This window comes from Abrus precatorius, unplaced genomic scaffold, assembly GCF_003935025.1.
Source record: "Abrus precatorius isolate BTA unplaced genomic scaffold, Abrus_2018 Scaffold2, whole genome shotgun sequence".
Lineage (NCBI taxonomy): Eukaryota > Viridiplantae > Streptophyta > Magnoliopsida > Fabales > Fabaceae > Abrus > Abrus precatorius.
This window is the reverse complement of record NW_020874362.1, coordinates 33,519,199-33,534,662: the sequence shown is the minus strand read 5'-3', so window position 1 is coordinate 33,534,662 and position 15,464 is coordinate 33,519,199. Positions and strand designations below refer to the sequence as shown.

Here is a 15,464-nt window from a genome sequence, read left to right as displayed (position 1 = left end):
TATAACTTCATTTTTTAAAAATATTTTTTATTTAGCGTTATTTTTATATACTTTATTCTTCCTTTTTTTATTCATATATGTATATTTTATTTTTATTTTTAAATAATCATTATTATTTTTTATTTTTTTTATCAAAACATGTTAACCAATTATAAAAAAAAAAATCTGTTATCCTTATCTCAACTATAATTTTATTAATTCAGATTATAATATATAAATACCATGTATACTTTTTTTATTATCTGAAATAAATACTATAAAATTAAAAAAAATCGGTGCAAGGCAAGATATTTTAATAGTTTTATCATTATATAATTTTTTAAAATATTTTTTGTATTATTTAAAGTTTTTATTAAAAAATTATAAATTACGTATTGAATTTATTAAATAGAGGAAAATTTATATTGTTTTATAAAATTTAATAAATAAGAAAAATTTTCAAAATAATATGTAAAAGTGTGCTGTTGTTGATAACAATCGGTCTTCCAGTAATTGCTGAAAATGTGACCACATGATAAGGGCTTGAAGAATTTAATTGTCATATATTAACATTTTTAGATTAATTAATTAATTACATTAAAAAATAGCTTATCGTAAGATTATTCTCCGTTTGTTTGTCGATCATTATCGATATCTATATTAAAAGGTATTCCAGCTTGGTAGATTTGATTCAATGTATTTAACTATTTAATTTTATATTATCTTATTTCCAATTTTTTAAATATTAAATTATAATAACACATACAAATATTTAAATTCATATTTTATTGTCGCTACAAAAATTTATCAAAAGAAATATTAAAAAATTAATTAAATTTTTTTTTGAAATTATATTTGAATTTAAGAATCGTTTACAAAAGTATTAGACATTTGTTAAATAAAATAATTACTATTTAATTAATTATATAAAATTATTTTACCTTTAAAAATACTTATTTTACTTTAAAAAATTCATTTTTTTTACTATTTTTGAATTTATTACTATCTTTTAAATTTTAAAAGAAGTAAATTTTGAAATTATTTTTAGTTTTTTAAATTCAAAATTAGATAAAAATATAAAAAAAATCTTTTAAAGTTTTAAAATAAAAAAATAAAAATATTTTGAACTTTATAAATCATGTTCTTGTTAATTAAGCAGTTATTTTTTTAAAATCCAGTTTGGATATATTTTAAATATTTTTGTAGAAAGATTTATTTTTTTTTGGATCCATCACGTAAGATTCAAAATTATTTTTAAAATATTAAAATTTTTTATTTTAAAAGTAAATTCGTCATTACACATGAATTAATTTTAGTATATAGTTACTTGCTAAATCTTTACAATATAAATAATATTGAATATGAATTTACCACTTTATCAATATAGTTTGATTATTATGTAGATTTTTTTTTTAAAAAAAAAGGGAAAACAAAAAAATGTATATAACTTGATGTAAAAAAGTAAAAGAAATAATTTTTAGGGTTAGAAATGGTTAGATTTTTAAGGTTTGCAAAAAAAAAAACAAGAAAATATTTTTAGAGTTAGGAAAGGTTAAGTTTTTAGAATTTACAAAAATGAAAAATGTTTAGGGTTAGAAAATGTTAGAATTTTTAAGATTTGTAAAAAAAAAATTGTAGTTTTGCAAAAAAAAAAAAAAAGATTTTTAAGGTTAGAAAATGTTTAGTTTTTAGAATTTACAAAAGAAGAAGGTTTTTAAGGTTAAAAAATGTTTGATTTTTATATAAACAAATAGAGAATAATAAAAAAAATACAAGAAAAAAAATGAAGAAGAACACAAGCAAACAAAAAAAATGATAAGAAGAATAACTCTTACTTGATCTAGCAAGTGAAAAAAATTAATTTTTTATTTATTTTTGTGGACCTTTTGTAATGATTTAGAATTCTTGGTTAGATATTTCTTAGAATATTTATTTTTCTTTAATTTTTTTCTTTTTTTTTCCTCTGTTTCATGTACTCTAAAAAAATGGATTTTTTTTTTATTCTCTCTCAACAAATTATTTTCTTTGAAAATACATTTGTTGTTTATAATTCACGCTCCTTAAATCTTGTTCAATATATTTTTTCTTTTAATAAAAGTTTTTAACTTTCTACAATCTCTTACTTCTTGATAACTAAAAGTTAATTTTTTCTTCACGTCTACTCTCCTAAATATTTAAGACTACTTTGACTATTTTTTAAATTTTTTAGTTTTTATTCACTAATTATTACTTATTTTAAATTTTAAATTTTTTTTTATCAATTATCTTAATTTTCTATTAAATTTAATTATTACTTTTATTTTTAAATTATATTTTTTAAAAAGAGACTTAGATAAAATTATTAATTTACATGATGGATACAAACTAAATGCTAAAATGGTAATATTATATATATATATATATATATATATATATATATATATCACAGTGTGTAATTTTCAAATTATTAAAAAAAATTATATTCTTAAGCAATATATAGAGATTTTTGTAAGATTCAGTGTCAATAAAAAAGTTAAAGTAATTATTCTATAAATTAATTAATTTTTAAATTTGTTTTAATTTTTTAAAATAAATTAATTATATTAAAAATTAAAAAATATGTTAAAAAAATGTATTGCTATAAATTTTCATATTAACTTGATGTTTGTCATATTGTAAAGCCTAAAACTCATAAACCTTCTCCCCTTTTTATTCTTAAAAATAATTAGACAGCTATTAGGTCTACAAAATAATTATTAAAAATATTTAACTTTAAACTACCATGGTTACTCTTTTTATGTATAAAATTAATGTATATTATTTTTTATAAGTAAAACATATATTATTCGATAGAGTTTAAGAGGAACTCAAAATTTATATACACAAAAAAAAAACTAATACTTACTTAAAAAAATAAAAATAAAAAACACACTTATACAAAGTTAAAACATATGCAATTTTGTGAATTTAAATGCCATTCGACTAATAAAATAACTTATCTTTTATCTCTTACTAATAAGTGATAATGGTATATTATTGATATTATTAGTTAGGTATAATTAGCATCATATCAACTATATACAATACAAATGCATTGTGATGTTATCATTTATACATTAAAAATTTTACTTTTTAAGTTTATTATTTTAAAACATTAGAATTTATTTTTATAGTGTTAAAATTTATAAATATACCATCTCAATTTTAAATTAACCAAACTATATACGTGTATTTAGTGTTGGTGTAACCGCGGTTTCTATCTCATTAAGCAAACTTTTTTTTTTTTTCATAATTATTGCATTAAAATTATCGATTATAACTATATATACCTTGTAGCCTTCCCATTCTGATGCAGCGAAAATGCCTTTTCCTCTTCTCTTCTCCACTAGATGAATAATTATAAACTTGATTTTAGATTAACTAATGTAATCTTATAAAATTAATTTTAGTTAAAACTAAATGTAAAATAAAATGATTTATATATTTAAGTTAAAACTAAATGTAAAATGAAATTATTTATATTTTAAAACTTCTGTTTTTGATTTCATTATAAAATTCTCAATCCGGTTTAAACGTAAAATCAAATAACTTAAAAATGGTGACATATACGCATATTCAATGTTGCAAATTCACGTGTAAAACATGCCATCATGAAACTGAACATAATAAGAAAACGTGTGTGTATATTCAATTCATCTAACTCAAAATAAGTTTTTTTTTGTTTTTTTTTTTACTTTTCTTAATAAGTTTTCATTTAGTGAGTGTTTATTATATAAATATTCAATTAAGTCATGTAACTAAATGTTCAAAAAAATCAATTGTTTTGATTCAAACACAAACTTATGAGCATCCTTGCAATCTCGGATGTTATCTTTTGTTGCTATTTTCAATTTATGTCATTTCGGTCAGTTCCTTCTTATTATTAACATTACTACTACTTTACAAAGCGTGTCTCATAAATATTTATTCTTTTATATTTAAGTAGTAAATATGAACGAAAAAAATTATATTAGATAAAAATAACATATGTTTGTAAACCATGTTATTATGATTCAGGAAGGATGATCAGCATGAGTATAAGAAAAATGCATATGGGTTTGCTCAAAGTATTAGAAAGTGCTGATAGTTTCTTTCTGGGTTATGATATAAGAGGCTCCCAGCCAGTGATGGTATCAGAGCCTTCAAATTATTTGATACTCATATCCTCAGGGTTTATCGGCTGGACAGCTGACAGACACTTACCGGAGAAACTGTTTTTACAGTTGCTCCTATCTGTAACAAAGCCACGAACTCCTGTATTTATTCAGAGCCTAAAGTCTCTGTTGAAAGAAGGGATAAGTGTGATAGTCATTGCAAATAAAGTCAGTAAGAGTTACCACAACACCATGAATACAACCACAGACACTTCTTCTGAAATCTCTCCACTACTTGTAAACTCTCCCATTTCATTACCTAAAGACTGTATCAGAACTGCTTCTGATAAAATAGAAAACCTGATAGAATACACCTATGTTCCTGAGGGTGCTCAAATTCAGGAATCCATAGCTCCACTTTTAAGCCCTTATAATGTTTTCAGGAGACATAAATCCTGGACCAATAAAGTCAATGCTTTGATCCTTAGAAAGCAATCTCCCATCAAAGAGTATGTTCAATCTACCAGAATGGACCAATGTGAGATACCTGCTACAAAGGAGGAAAGGTATATTAACCTGGAAATCCCTAAAACCTTCGTAGATCATTGGAAGACTGAGGGATACTCTGCTCTACATTTTGGTGCAATAAGATTAGTCCTATCACTCCATGGTAGGAAGAATCTTCCAGTTACTGCCAGAATCACTCTCCTTGATTCCACCTATATCCATTATGAACATGCCGTCATTGCAACACTAATAACCACCCTCCATGCTGGAAGTGTGGTCCTCACTATTTTTCCAAACTATAATGTCTCTTTGAGAGATAAAACTCTCCCAACCCGACTTAAAGTCCAGATTCAGCTTACTGGAGCTGAACAGATTGAAGAAGCTATTTCAGCAACCCTTCATCATCAAATGATCTACAGACTACAAAATCATGCTCATGATCTACCCCTTTCAGGAACAGCAAATGATAGTCTGTTTGTCATAGCCAATAGGAGTGAGGATGATGTTCCTTCTATCATCCAAGTTCCTAGACAGATCCCCAGGGAAGAACTTCTCAAACTAATTTCACTCGAATGGACGACTAACTATGAGAAGATCAGGCAAAACAACAAACCCATTCAATCTTTTGAAGCCACGTTCAGAAGATCTATTGATGGTGGAGTTAGAACAATATTTAAAAAGCCTGAAGAAGAACCTAGACCTTCCACTGACTGTTTCCAATCACTCATGGTCATCCCTGTTGGGAAAGAACATAGAATCCCAGTATACAGCTTCAAACCTGATGGATCCTCCATCTATTCTGATAAATTCGATGGACACTTCATGTGGGATGTTGATCCTTCTATGTGTGATCCTGATTGTGATTGCTGGATGCATACTGGTGATACTTCTGATGAAGAATCAGATGAAGATGATGAAGAAATTCAAAGAAGGAAGAAAAAGAAACCTTGCAAACCTCCTCCTAAGCCTAGGAGAAGAGATCCTGGATTTACTCCATGGGTAGGAATCAGAAATGAAAGAAAACCTCTGCCTATCTATGATGAGGCTTTGGAGATCCTGAGAAAAGAAGGACTATTGTCCAAACCTCCTTGTGATCCAGATCTGATCACATGGCCTCCTCCACCAGGATTGTGCAATTCCTTTAGTTCACCTCTTAAAGAGGATGCAACTCCTATTCCCTGTATGATGTTTACCAAATATGAGGAGAATTTCCCTTCTTTGGAAAGAAAAGTAGACCCTGTCACTAAGGTCAATACTCGGCCTTTAGTAATACCTTCAGAAATACAACCAGATGGAACTCTTAAGGCTCCATCTCAAGCTGAAGAAGTTCTCAACTGGCAAACTGAGAATTCTTTGGCTCAAAACCAACTTTTAAAAAAGATGAATGGGAAGATGGACCAGATTGTTGATACTGTCCATAAGAATGATGAGAAGCTCCAATATCTGTCTGACAAGCTCAGAAGATACTACAAAGAGTCTCAAAAGCAGATTGCAAAACTGGAGCTAGATATCTCAAAATTGACAGAAGAAAAAACTGTCTTCACCGGAGAATATCACAAGAAAGATAGAGAAATCAGGAGACTTAAAGAGCAAATCAAAGAAATGGATGAATTGATTGCTGCTAAACAACAGAATAGGGAATCTGAAATAAATCCCTTTCTAGTTCCACCTCCTGCTCCTTCAAGTTATTATTCTCCTTTTAGCCCATCTCCTTTTTACCAAGGAACTTTCACAGCACCATCATATTCCTTACCCTCTGCTTATAAACCTAAGCCCAGGCCATCCACTCATGACTCTAAGGGTAAAGGAAAAATGAGTATTTTCTCTTCAGAAACCATTAAGACAAAGAGCTTAGATTCCTCTGAAGAAGAAAGATCTCCCCCAAAGAAATCTTCAAAAGGAAGCCAAGAAAGAACTCCTTTTATAGGAGTAATTCTTGAAGAAGATGAACTTAATCCTTCAGATACTGAATCAGCTGAATATGGAGAATCTTATGAATCTTCAACAGCTGAAGAATCCCAGAGTGAATCAGAAGTACCAGAAGATAAGTCCTCTGATGAAGAATTTACAAACATCACTGAGATGCTGATGGTCAACACAACACAATCCAGTAATCAAAGAGGATATTTTTATGATTCACCTTATGAGGAAGAAGATACTAACAGACGAGAGAAAAAAGGATAAAAAATCAATGGAGGTCCTTACTTTACTCTCGATGATGTTTCTCCAAAGTACTGGAGAAAGAGATTACTTGATTTTGGAGCCTGGTTAGATACTCAGTTCATGAAATTAGATGCAGATCCATATAAAGTCATTGAAGAATTTTGTTGCAGAATGACTGGCACTCTAAAAGAATGGTATCATAATCTTGGTAGTGTCAAACAAGACCAGTTTCATCAACTGGGAAATACTCGCCAAGTTCTTGGAGCCATACATCAAGAATTTGTAGGAGACATGGATCTTTATGACAAGAAAATCAGGCAAGATTATTTTGAGATGAGATGCTGTTCTTTGAAGAAAAATGACTTAGAGAGACATCATAAAAGAATGGTAGAAATTTTCTATCTTCTCAATGGATACAATGATGTCAGTTTAAAAAATACTTATGTTGCCTCTCTCCCTCAAGAATTACAACCAGAGATCCACAAACTCATTGTTGCTCAAGGACAAGACTTAACTAGTCTAAGCCTTGGCCAGATCCACCAGAAAACACTGGAATCTCTTGATAAATTGTGCAGGACACATCTTTTCATCTCTGACGTAATGAATGAGAGATCAAAATTTACTAAGGCCTGCAAAAAGAAATACCTTGAAATTGGATGCAAAGAAAAGAAATGTGTTTGTCCATCCAAGAAAAAAGGTATAGTGAAAAAATTCTCAAAAAAGAAGAAGAAGAAGATGAAGTATTTTAAAAAAAAGACCAAAAAAGGAAAAAACAAAGGAACTAGATGTTTCATTTGTGGGAAAAAAGGACACTTTGCAAAAAGATGCCCCAACAAAGATGCAAAAGCTCAAAATCTGGTAAATTCTTTAGATCCCATTGAAGGAGACATTGAATCCGAATTCTCAGAACAAGAGGAAGCTGATCAAGATACTGTCTTTGCTATTCAAGAATCATCTGATGAATCTTCAGAATCATCAAACAAAGAAGATGAATACATTCCCCTTTATTTTACTCAAGAAGTAAATAGTGTTCTTCAAACTCCATCACAACCTTGCGTGGAAGTCCAAGTTCTCATCAACAAATATGCTACTCCCATCAAGGCCATAGCCTACATGGACACTGGAGCACAGAGAACTATGATGAATCCAGATATTCTTCCAAAAGAATGCTGGACTCAATATACAACCAGCTTTATTGCAGCTGATGGAAAAGTCTTCAATACTCACCTAATCTCAAAAATGCCTATTGGGATTAAACTGTTTCCAGATTGCATTATCTGGATCAAGCCCATAGGGACTCATCTCCCTAACAAAGACATTTTGCTTGGAATGGATGCTTACTGTCTCACTGACAAACTCCACATTCTTCCCAGAGGAATAAAATTCAAAAGAACCTTCAAGCCTTATACAGATATATTGAAGCTTTATTCCCTTGAAGAAAGCCCCACAGAATACTCTGAGATTAAAGAAAAATTAAAAACTTTGTGTGCAGATGGACATGAAAAGTTCTCTCATCCCAGACCCATTTGGAACAATCCAGAGTTTTTTATAAAACTCCCTTTCAAGCTCAATGAAGACATCAATTCCACCAAAGCCACACATCCTGGAATGAGTCCGACTGACCTCCAGATGGCTCGACAAGAATGTACTGAACTTCTTCGTCAAGGATTGATAGAACCAACTAAATCTGAATGGGCATGCCAAGCTTTCTATGTTGAAAAAAGATCTGAGAAGATCAGAGGAAAAAAGAGGTTAGTCATTGATTACAAACCTCTTAATCATTTTCTCAAAGATGATAAATTTCCTATTCCTAAAACCTCTTCTCTAAATACACTAATCAAAGATGCCATAATCTTTTCAAAGTTTGATTTAAAGTCAGGATTTTGGCAACTTGGTGTTGATCCTTCTGATCGATACAAAACTGCTTTCTGCATACCAAATGCTCAATATCAATGGAAAGTCCTTCCATTCGGTTTAAAGGTAGCACCTTCCCTTTTTCAGAAAGCCATGACCAGAATCTTTGAACCCATTCTAGATAGTACACTCATCTACATAGATGATGTATTATTATTCTCAAAAGATACTGAATCCCATAAAATTCTCTTGAATAAATTTTTTGAGCTTGCAAATGATTATGGGATTATGTTATCAGAAAAAAAGATTCAGTTAGCCCAAACCCAGATAGATTTTCTGGGAATGCACTTTTCTCAGGGAAATTATCAACCACAGCCTCACATTGCAGAAAAACTCCTAAATTTTCCTGATGAAAATTTTACAGTCAAACAGATTCAACAATTTCTTGGAGTGCTGAATTATATTAGGGATTTCATCCCTAATGCTGCCAAGTACACAAGTCCTTTGTCAAAATTACTAAGGAAAAATCCTCTATCCTGGAGCAATGAACAAACTGAAGCTGTTCAACATTTGAAGAAGATAGCTCAAAATCCTCCCCCATTGAAAATTCCTGGTGATGGAAAAAGAATTTTGCAAACAGATGCTAGTGATCATTATTGGGGTGCTGTTCTACTTGAAGAAATTAATGGAAAAAAGGCTTATTGTGGACACGCCAGTGGACAATTTAAAGAATCTGAAAAGCATTATCATACAACATTCAAAGAGGCCCTTGCAGTCAAAAATGGTATTAAAAAATTTGACTTCTATCTCAGAGGTTATAATTTTGAAGTCCATATAGATAATTCTGCTTTTCCTGCACTGCTTGATTTCAAAAATAAGATGCCACCTGATCCTCAAGTTCTCAGACTAAAAAATTGGTTCTCCAGGTATGATTTTACTGTTAAACACATCAAAGGAGAAAAAAATGTTGTTCCTGATCTTTTGTCCAGACCAAAAAAACCAGTTACCCTTGTTACCACCTTAAACACATATCCATTAATTTTCCCTCTCAATATTGCTGAAACCAGTACCAGCTCTGGATCAACTCCTCTTCCATTGTTTCCACCAGATATGAGACATGACGTTATCACTATAGAATACATCAAAGATTTTGCAAAAAATCACATGTTCCATTATTTGTCTCTTTCACTCTACCATCGTAATGTTAAACCTAAACCTACCTGGTTTCAACCTGATGCACCATACCTAAACATCTTTGCATTATTAATGGATTTTCCTTTAATTGAAGAAGATGTATGGTATCTTTGGTGTGCCACCCTTTTGTACCATTACCCTATAGTTTTTCCTACATTCAATCTGTTTGAGTTCCTCAGTGACCCACGAAATCAGTCAACATTGGTATGGAAATTTTTATCCTGGTTCCAACCTATTCCAAATTGGATAAAAGATGTTCAGACTGAAATGGAAAGACTTAGTATCTGGAAAGAAATTGATCTGCCTCCAGCAGAAACCCCCAAGCATGTGACGGTGGTAATCATTCACAGACCTTATTTTGAACATGCTGTTACGAAATTACTTTATTCTCAAAATCAGGTCAGAGTTTGGAATACTTATTTCAATCTCAAAGAAATATCTCAACCAGACAGACCACCTTTTAATCAGGCAGATTTAAATATTCACCTTCATGTGGAAAATGGAGCTCTTGAAGAAATGATTAAAGTAAAATCTACATGCTCTAAATTAAAAGCAATGGACATAATTTGCCCTTCTGATAGTGATGATCCATCTATCTGGAATAAAGTTCAACAGATAAGTCCACCAGTAACTTGTTCCAGTGTCACATTTGGAAATTGGGAAACGACAAGCCATATAATAATCAAAGATGAAGGGTCTTCACATAATGATACATACATGGATTCACAAGATCCGGATGATTCCATAAGCTACACCTCAAGTCCTGATCCCAACTTGTCACCAAGTCACGAGCCAATCTTTAAGGACTGAAGAATCTCTGATAAAGAACCTTTATGTAATAAAGTATCTTTAGGCATTTTGTTTTTGTGTGAATCAGATGTACTTAAAGTTTAAGCTTTTATATGCTTTAAAAAAGCCACTTTGTAAAAGGTTTGGGAATCTTATCCAACCTTGTCGTGTATAATTATTATGTTTGTTGTCCATCCTCTATATAAGGAGGAGCTCTTGCTATTTGAAGGCAGAGGAGATCAACCCGAAATAAAATTTGTGTTTCATTCCTATCATGAGTTGTTTCTAAGTTTCTCTCTCTGAAAGCTTTATTTGCAATGAATATCCACTAGTCCCTGACTAGAAAGAAGTATGCTCTGCACTTGCCATTTTAATGGATCCTGTGCATCAGAAAATTTCTAGGTAAAAGATCCTGTTGCTACGGTCCTCTTTATTATGATTCAAGAAGGATGATCAGCATGAGTATAAAAAAAATGCATATGGGTTTGCTCAAAGTATTAGAAAGTGCTGATAGTTTCTTTCTGGGTTATGATATAAGAGGCTCCCGGCCAGTGATGGTATCAGAGCCTTCAAATTATTTGATGCTCATATCCTCAGGGTTTATCGGCTGGACAGCTGACAGGCACTTACCGGAGAAACTGTTTTTACAGTTGCCCCTGTCTGTAACAAAGCCACGAACTCCTGTATTTATTCAGAGCCTAAAGTCTCTGTTGAAAGAAGGGATAAGTGTGATAGTCATTGCAAATAAAGTCAGTAAGAGTTACCACAACACCATGAATACAACCACAGACACTTCTTCTGAAATCTCTCCACTACTTGTAACATGGTGTTGTGGTAACTCTTACTGACTTTATTTGCAATGACTATCACACTTATCCCTTCTTTCAACAGAGACTTTAGGCTCTGAATAAATACAGGAGTTTGTGGCTTTGTTACAGACAGGGGCAACTGTAAAAACAGTTTCTCCGGTAAGTGCCTGTCAGTTGTCCAGCCGATAAACCTTGAGGATATGAGCATCAAATAATTTGAAGGCTCTGATACCATCACTGGCCGGGAGCCTCTTATATCATAACCCAGAAAGAAACTATCAGCACTTTCTAATACTTTGAGCAAACCCATATGCATTTTTCTTATACTCATGCTGATCATCCTTCCTGAATCATAATAAAGAGGACCGTAGCAACAGGATCTTTTACCTATAAATTTTCTGATGCACAGGATCCATTAAAATGGCAAGTGCAGAGCATACTTCTTTCTAGTCAAGGACTAGTGGATATTCATTGCAAATAAATCTTTCAGAGAGAGAAACTTAGAAACAACCCATTGTACCCCAACTCAGTCCAACAATGGGTGTTAATTTATGTAGAAGCCCAATCCCTTAGTCCCCACAAGAATAGTTAGAAATGTCTGTAAAGAATGACCCAAAAAAGTGTATAAACTTGATACAAGTAACATGAGTCTTGAGAGCAAAAGAATTAACAATATCTCACTAATGAAAAGTATGTGAAACAACATTTTCTCAACAAAGAGAGTTTTCTACTAAGTGTTAATGCTTTATGAGTTAAATTAACATTCAATAAAGTAAGAAAATACCTTTTATTTAAAATCTTGAACTAATAATTTGAGACTCCCACGATATTCTCTGCAAATTTAAAATTATCAAGATTATGATAATTTATATTTAATTAACAACAAATTTTATGTATGTTTTGAAAGATATTCTCATTTATCTTGGAATTCTTGTAAGTGTTTTTTAAAAAAATTGTCCAATTTTTTAACAAAAAATAACTTTTACTTCCTCACTTATGGAAATAGGTTGTGCCATAAAAAATCAAATCAAATCAAAACTAGTAATTTCAAAGGATAAATGAAATCGTTTAAATTTAGTTTGTAAATTTTAGTTTTGTAAAGTCTTCAAAAAACTTATAATGATCAGCAAATCGAAAATAGTCTGGATAAAATATATTTTAAATTTTATAAATATTATTAAATTCATTTTTATTAATTTTTTAAATCTGATTGTAACATGTCATATTTAAACAATGTGATATAAATCTAATTATAACATGTCAACGAATTTAGAGGTGATAAGTAATGTAATATATTTTAATACATATTATATTATTTATAAAATTGCAATGAATGTTATATTTGAACAAATTAAATAAATTATATATATTATGTTATCGCATTATATTTATTTATAATTTTAATATTTTACCTGATAAATTTTATACTAAAAAAATAAAACATGTTTATAAGATAGACTTTTCATATTATATTGATTAAACAAAAATTTAAAATATATAAAATAAAAAATTATTCTTTTTTATTAAATTTATAAAATTATATATAGTTTGAAATAAATTATTTATGATTTGTGTACCTCCTTATAAACATTGAAAAAGTTATATATTTATTTTTGTGGGCTGTGTGGGCCGAGAACGAAGCAAGGGAAGCGTGTAAAGGCTTGGTGGGATGTCACGTGACATTTGGCGATTCGATCTGAAACGACGTGTCGCATCATTTCCAACAGAAAAAGTGACGATGAAATGCCATTTGAAGGCTTTTTATTATTCCAATCTCTGCAAAATCCATTCGTCAGAGAGAGAGGAAAAGGAAAGCCAATTGTGAAGCATCAGACTCAGAAGCAATGGCTTCCGCGAATAAGCAACAAGAAGCAAGTGCCACCGACAAACCGGCTAAGAGAAAGCCCGTTTTCACCAAAGTGGATCAACTGAAACCGGGAACCAACGGTCACACTTTGATCGCAAAGGTGTTATCCTCCAGCACCGTTTTACACAAGGCACGACCCTCTTCTTCCCAAAACCTTCGACCCACTCTCATCGCCGAGTGTCTCATCGGTGATGACACCGGCACCATCATTTTCACCGCTCGCAACGATCAAGGTCCTTTTACTCTCCCCATAGCCCTTTTTTTTTTTTTGTTTCCTCAAAATTCAAACTTTCCATTTGGGCACGCTTTTATTGCTTTAAAGATTGTCTTTCTATTTTTGTCTCTTATTCACTTGGGGTTTTCTTCGATGGATCTGATAATGCGTGCTTGAGAAATGAAAATGGAGATCGGAATGCCTTTCTCGCAAATGGTTGGGTTGCTTGAAATCGGAATCGTGATTGATTGTAATCATTATCCCTTTTATGCTTTGATGTGTTCTGCTTTAGGAATTTCCTCTCGTGATATTTGATAGAATTAAAAGTTATGAGATTGAATAGGCATAGTGGGTTCTTTAGATATGTGGTTGTTGTTGGCTCAGGCTGATAAAGGATGGATTTTGTATGCCTTCTCAAGGTTTTCTTTGTCAAGGCTGTGAATTACATGAATCTCCATTTTGTGTCTTTTGTGATGGAAGGTTTTACTGCTTTGAATGTGTTTCGAATGAATTTGGGCTTCCTTCATTTTCTTTTAAAATCCATACCAGTGAGTTAGTCTCGATGCCTTGAAAATTTTAAGTCCAAGTCAGTTATTTCATGCTCGTTTTACTTTCATTTGGAGTGACCATGATATTGCATTTCATTGAGTTTTTCAGTCATATTTGTTCATATCATTTGCATATCACCAGCTTTGTATTCACATATTAACCGTTGCTTCTTTGAAACTCTTGGGTGTTGATGTATTTGTTATCATCCTGTATGTACACTGTAGACAAACAATTTTGTTTTGATTAAACTTTTTCAAAAAAAATTTCCTTGAAAATATTGACATACTCATAAACTGGTTATTGACTGTTTAAGATAAGTGTTTTGTTTATCTCAGAGTCTGCAATTTATTCCCTAGTAGTAGTTGGCAACTTCTAGAAAGTTATGTCAACTGTTAACCTTGGATGAGGAATGAAATAGGGAGGAAAGAAATAAGAGGAAAGAAGATAGGAGGAATGGAAATAAAAGGTAAATAGAGTAGATTAGGCTTTGTTAGATAATCATGTGAAGAAAGGAAAGGCGATCAAAACGGCAAAAATCTGATGCGCAATATAGATAAAATGGTCATGTGATAATTACTTATTTTTTGTTTGCAAACATTTTTATGTTACGGAATGCCACCCGTCAAATTATGCAAGAAGTTAAAAGGTGATTTCATTTAACAAAGTTTCCTTGTGTGTGTTTATTGATTGATGACACATGTATTGATACATGGTATATGTGTAGGGGTGGAGTGTGGAGAGACAACATTGGTTTATGTTCTATTGTGTAAGGGATGACCTTTTCTCCCCTCTGTGTGCAGTTGACTTGATGAAGCCTGAGAATACGGTGATTCTTCGTAATGCAAAGATTGACATGTTTAAGGGATCAATGAGGCTAGCTGTTGACAAATGGGGCCGCATCGAGGTAACTGAACCTGCAAAATTTGTAGTTAAAGAGGATAACAACCTATCCCTGGTTGAATATGAATTGGTTAACGTGGTTGAGGAATGATTCAAAGAAGAGTGCATATATGGCTTTGTGATTTGTTTGCGGTACAATGGATAATGTTAAGGTAAAAGTTAACTGTTGATGGAGGGGTTGGTATACATTCTTACTTCTGTTAGCCAGTATTTTCCTTTAACATGTTTGACATCTTTTAGAGTTAAGTTGATGTCACTTGAACGATGTTGTGTCAACAATCAAGATTTGCTATTATCTATGTCAGCAAGTGTATCCGGTGGACTTGAAAAGAGTATGATATTTTGTTAATAGCAACTTGCAATGTGTATATCCTTCACCTTCTGAAGTTAATGTTATAATGTGTTAAGTTGCAAATTAGATTTCCAAAGTCACAGCATCAAGCTTCTGACTGTGTAGGTGTTGTTAGATTAATAAATGAAAAATAACTATTATAATGTTACCCGTGCGGATGCAGAGAGTAAAGCAA

General features: G+C 31.3%; 1 protein-coding gene across 1 annotated transcript; it reads left to right on the top strand.

Moving 5' to 3' along the window:
• Positions 1-13,146: 13,146 nt before the first annotated feature.
• Positions 13,147-15,252, top strand: LOC113858547 (uncharacterized protein At4g28440-like). The gene is made up of 2 exons (XM_027491239.1): positions 13,147-13,507; positions 14,838-15,252. Exons 1-2 carry the CDS (start codon positions 13,252-13,254, stop codon positions 15,026-15,028), a joined length of 447 nt encoding a protein of 148 aa, XP_027347040.1. The 5' UTR covers positions 13,147-13,251; the 3' UTR covers positions 15,029-15,252.
• The last annotated feature ends 212 nt before the right edge of the window (positions 15,253-15,464 follow it).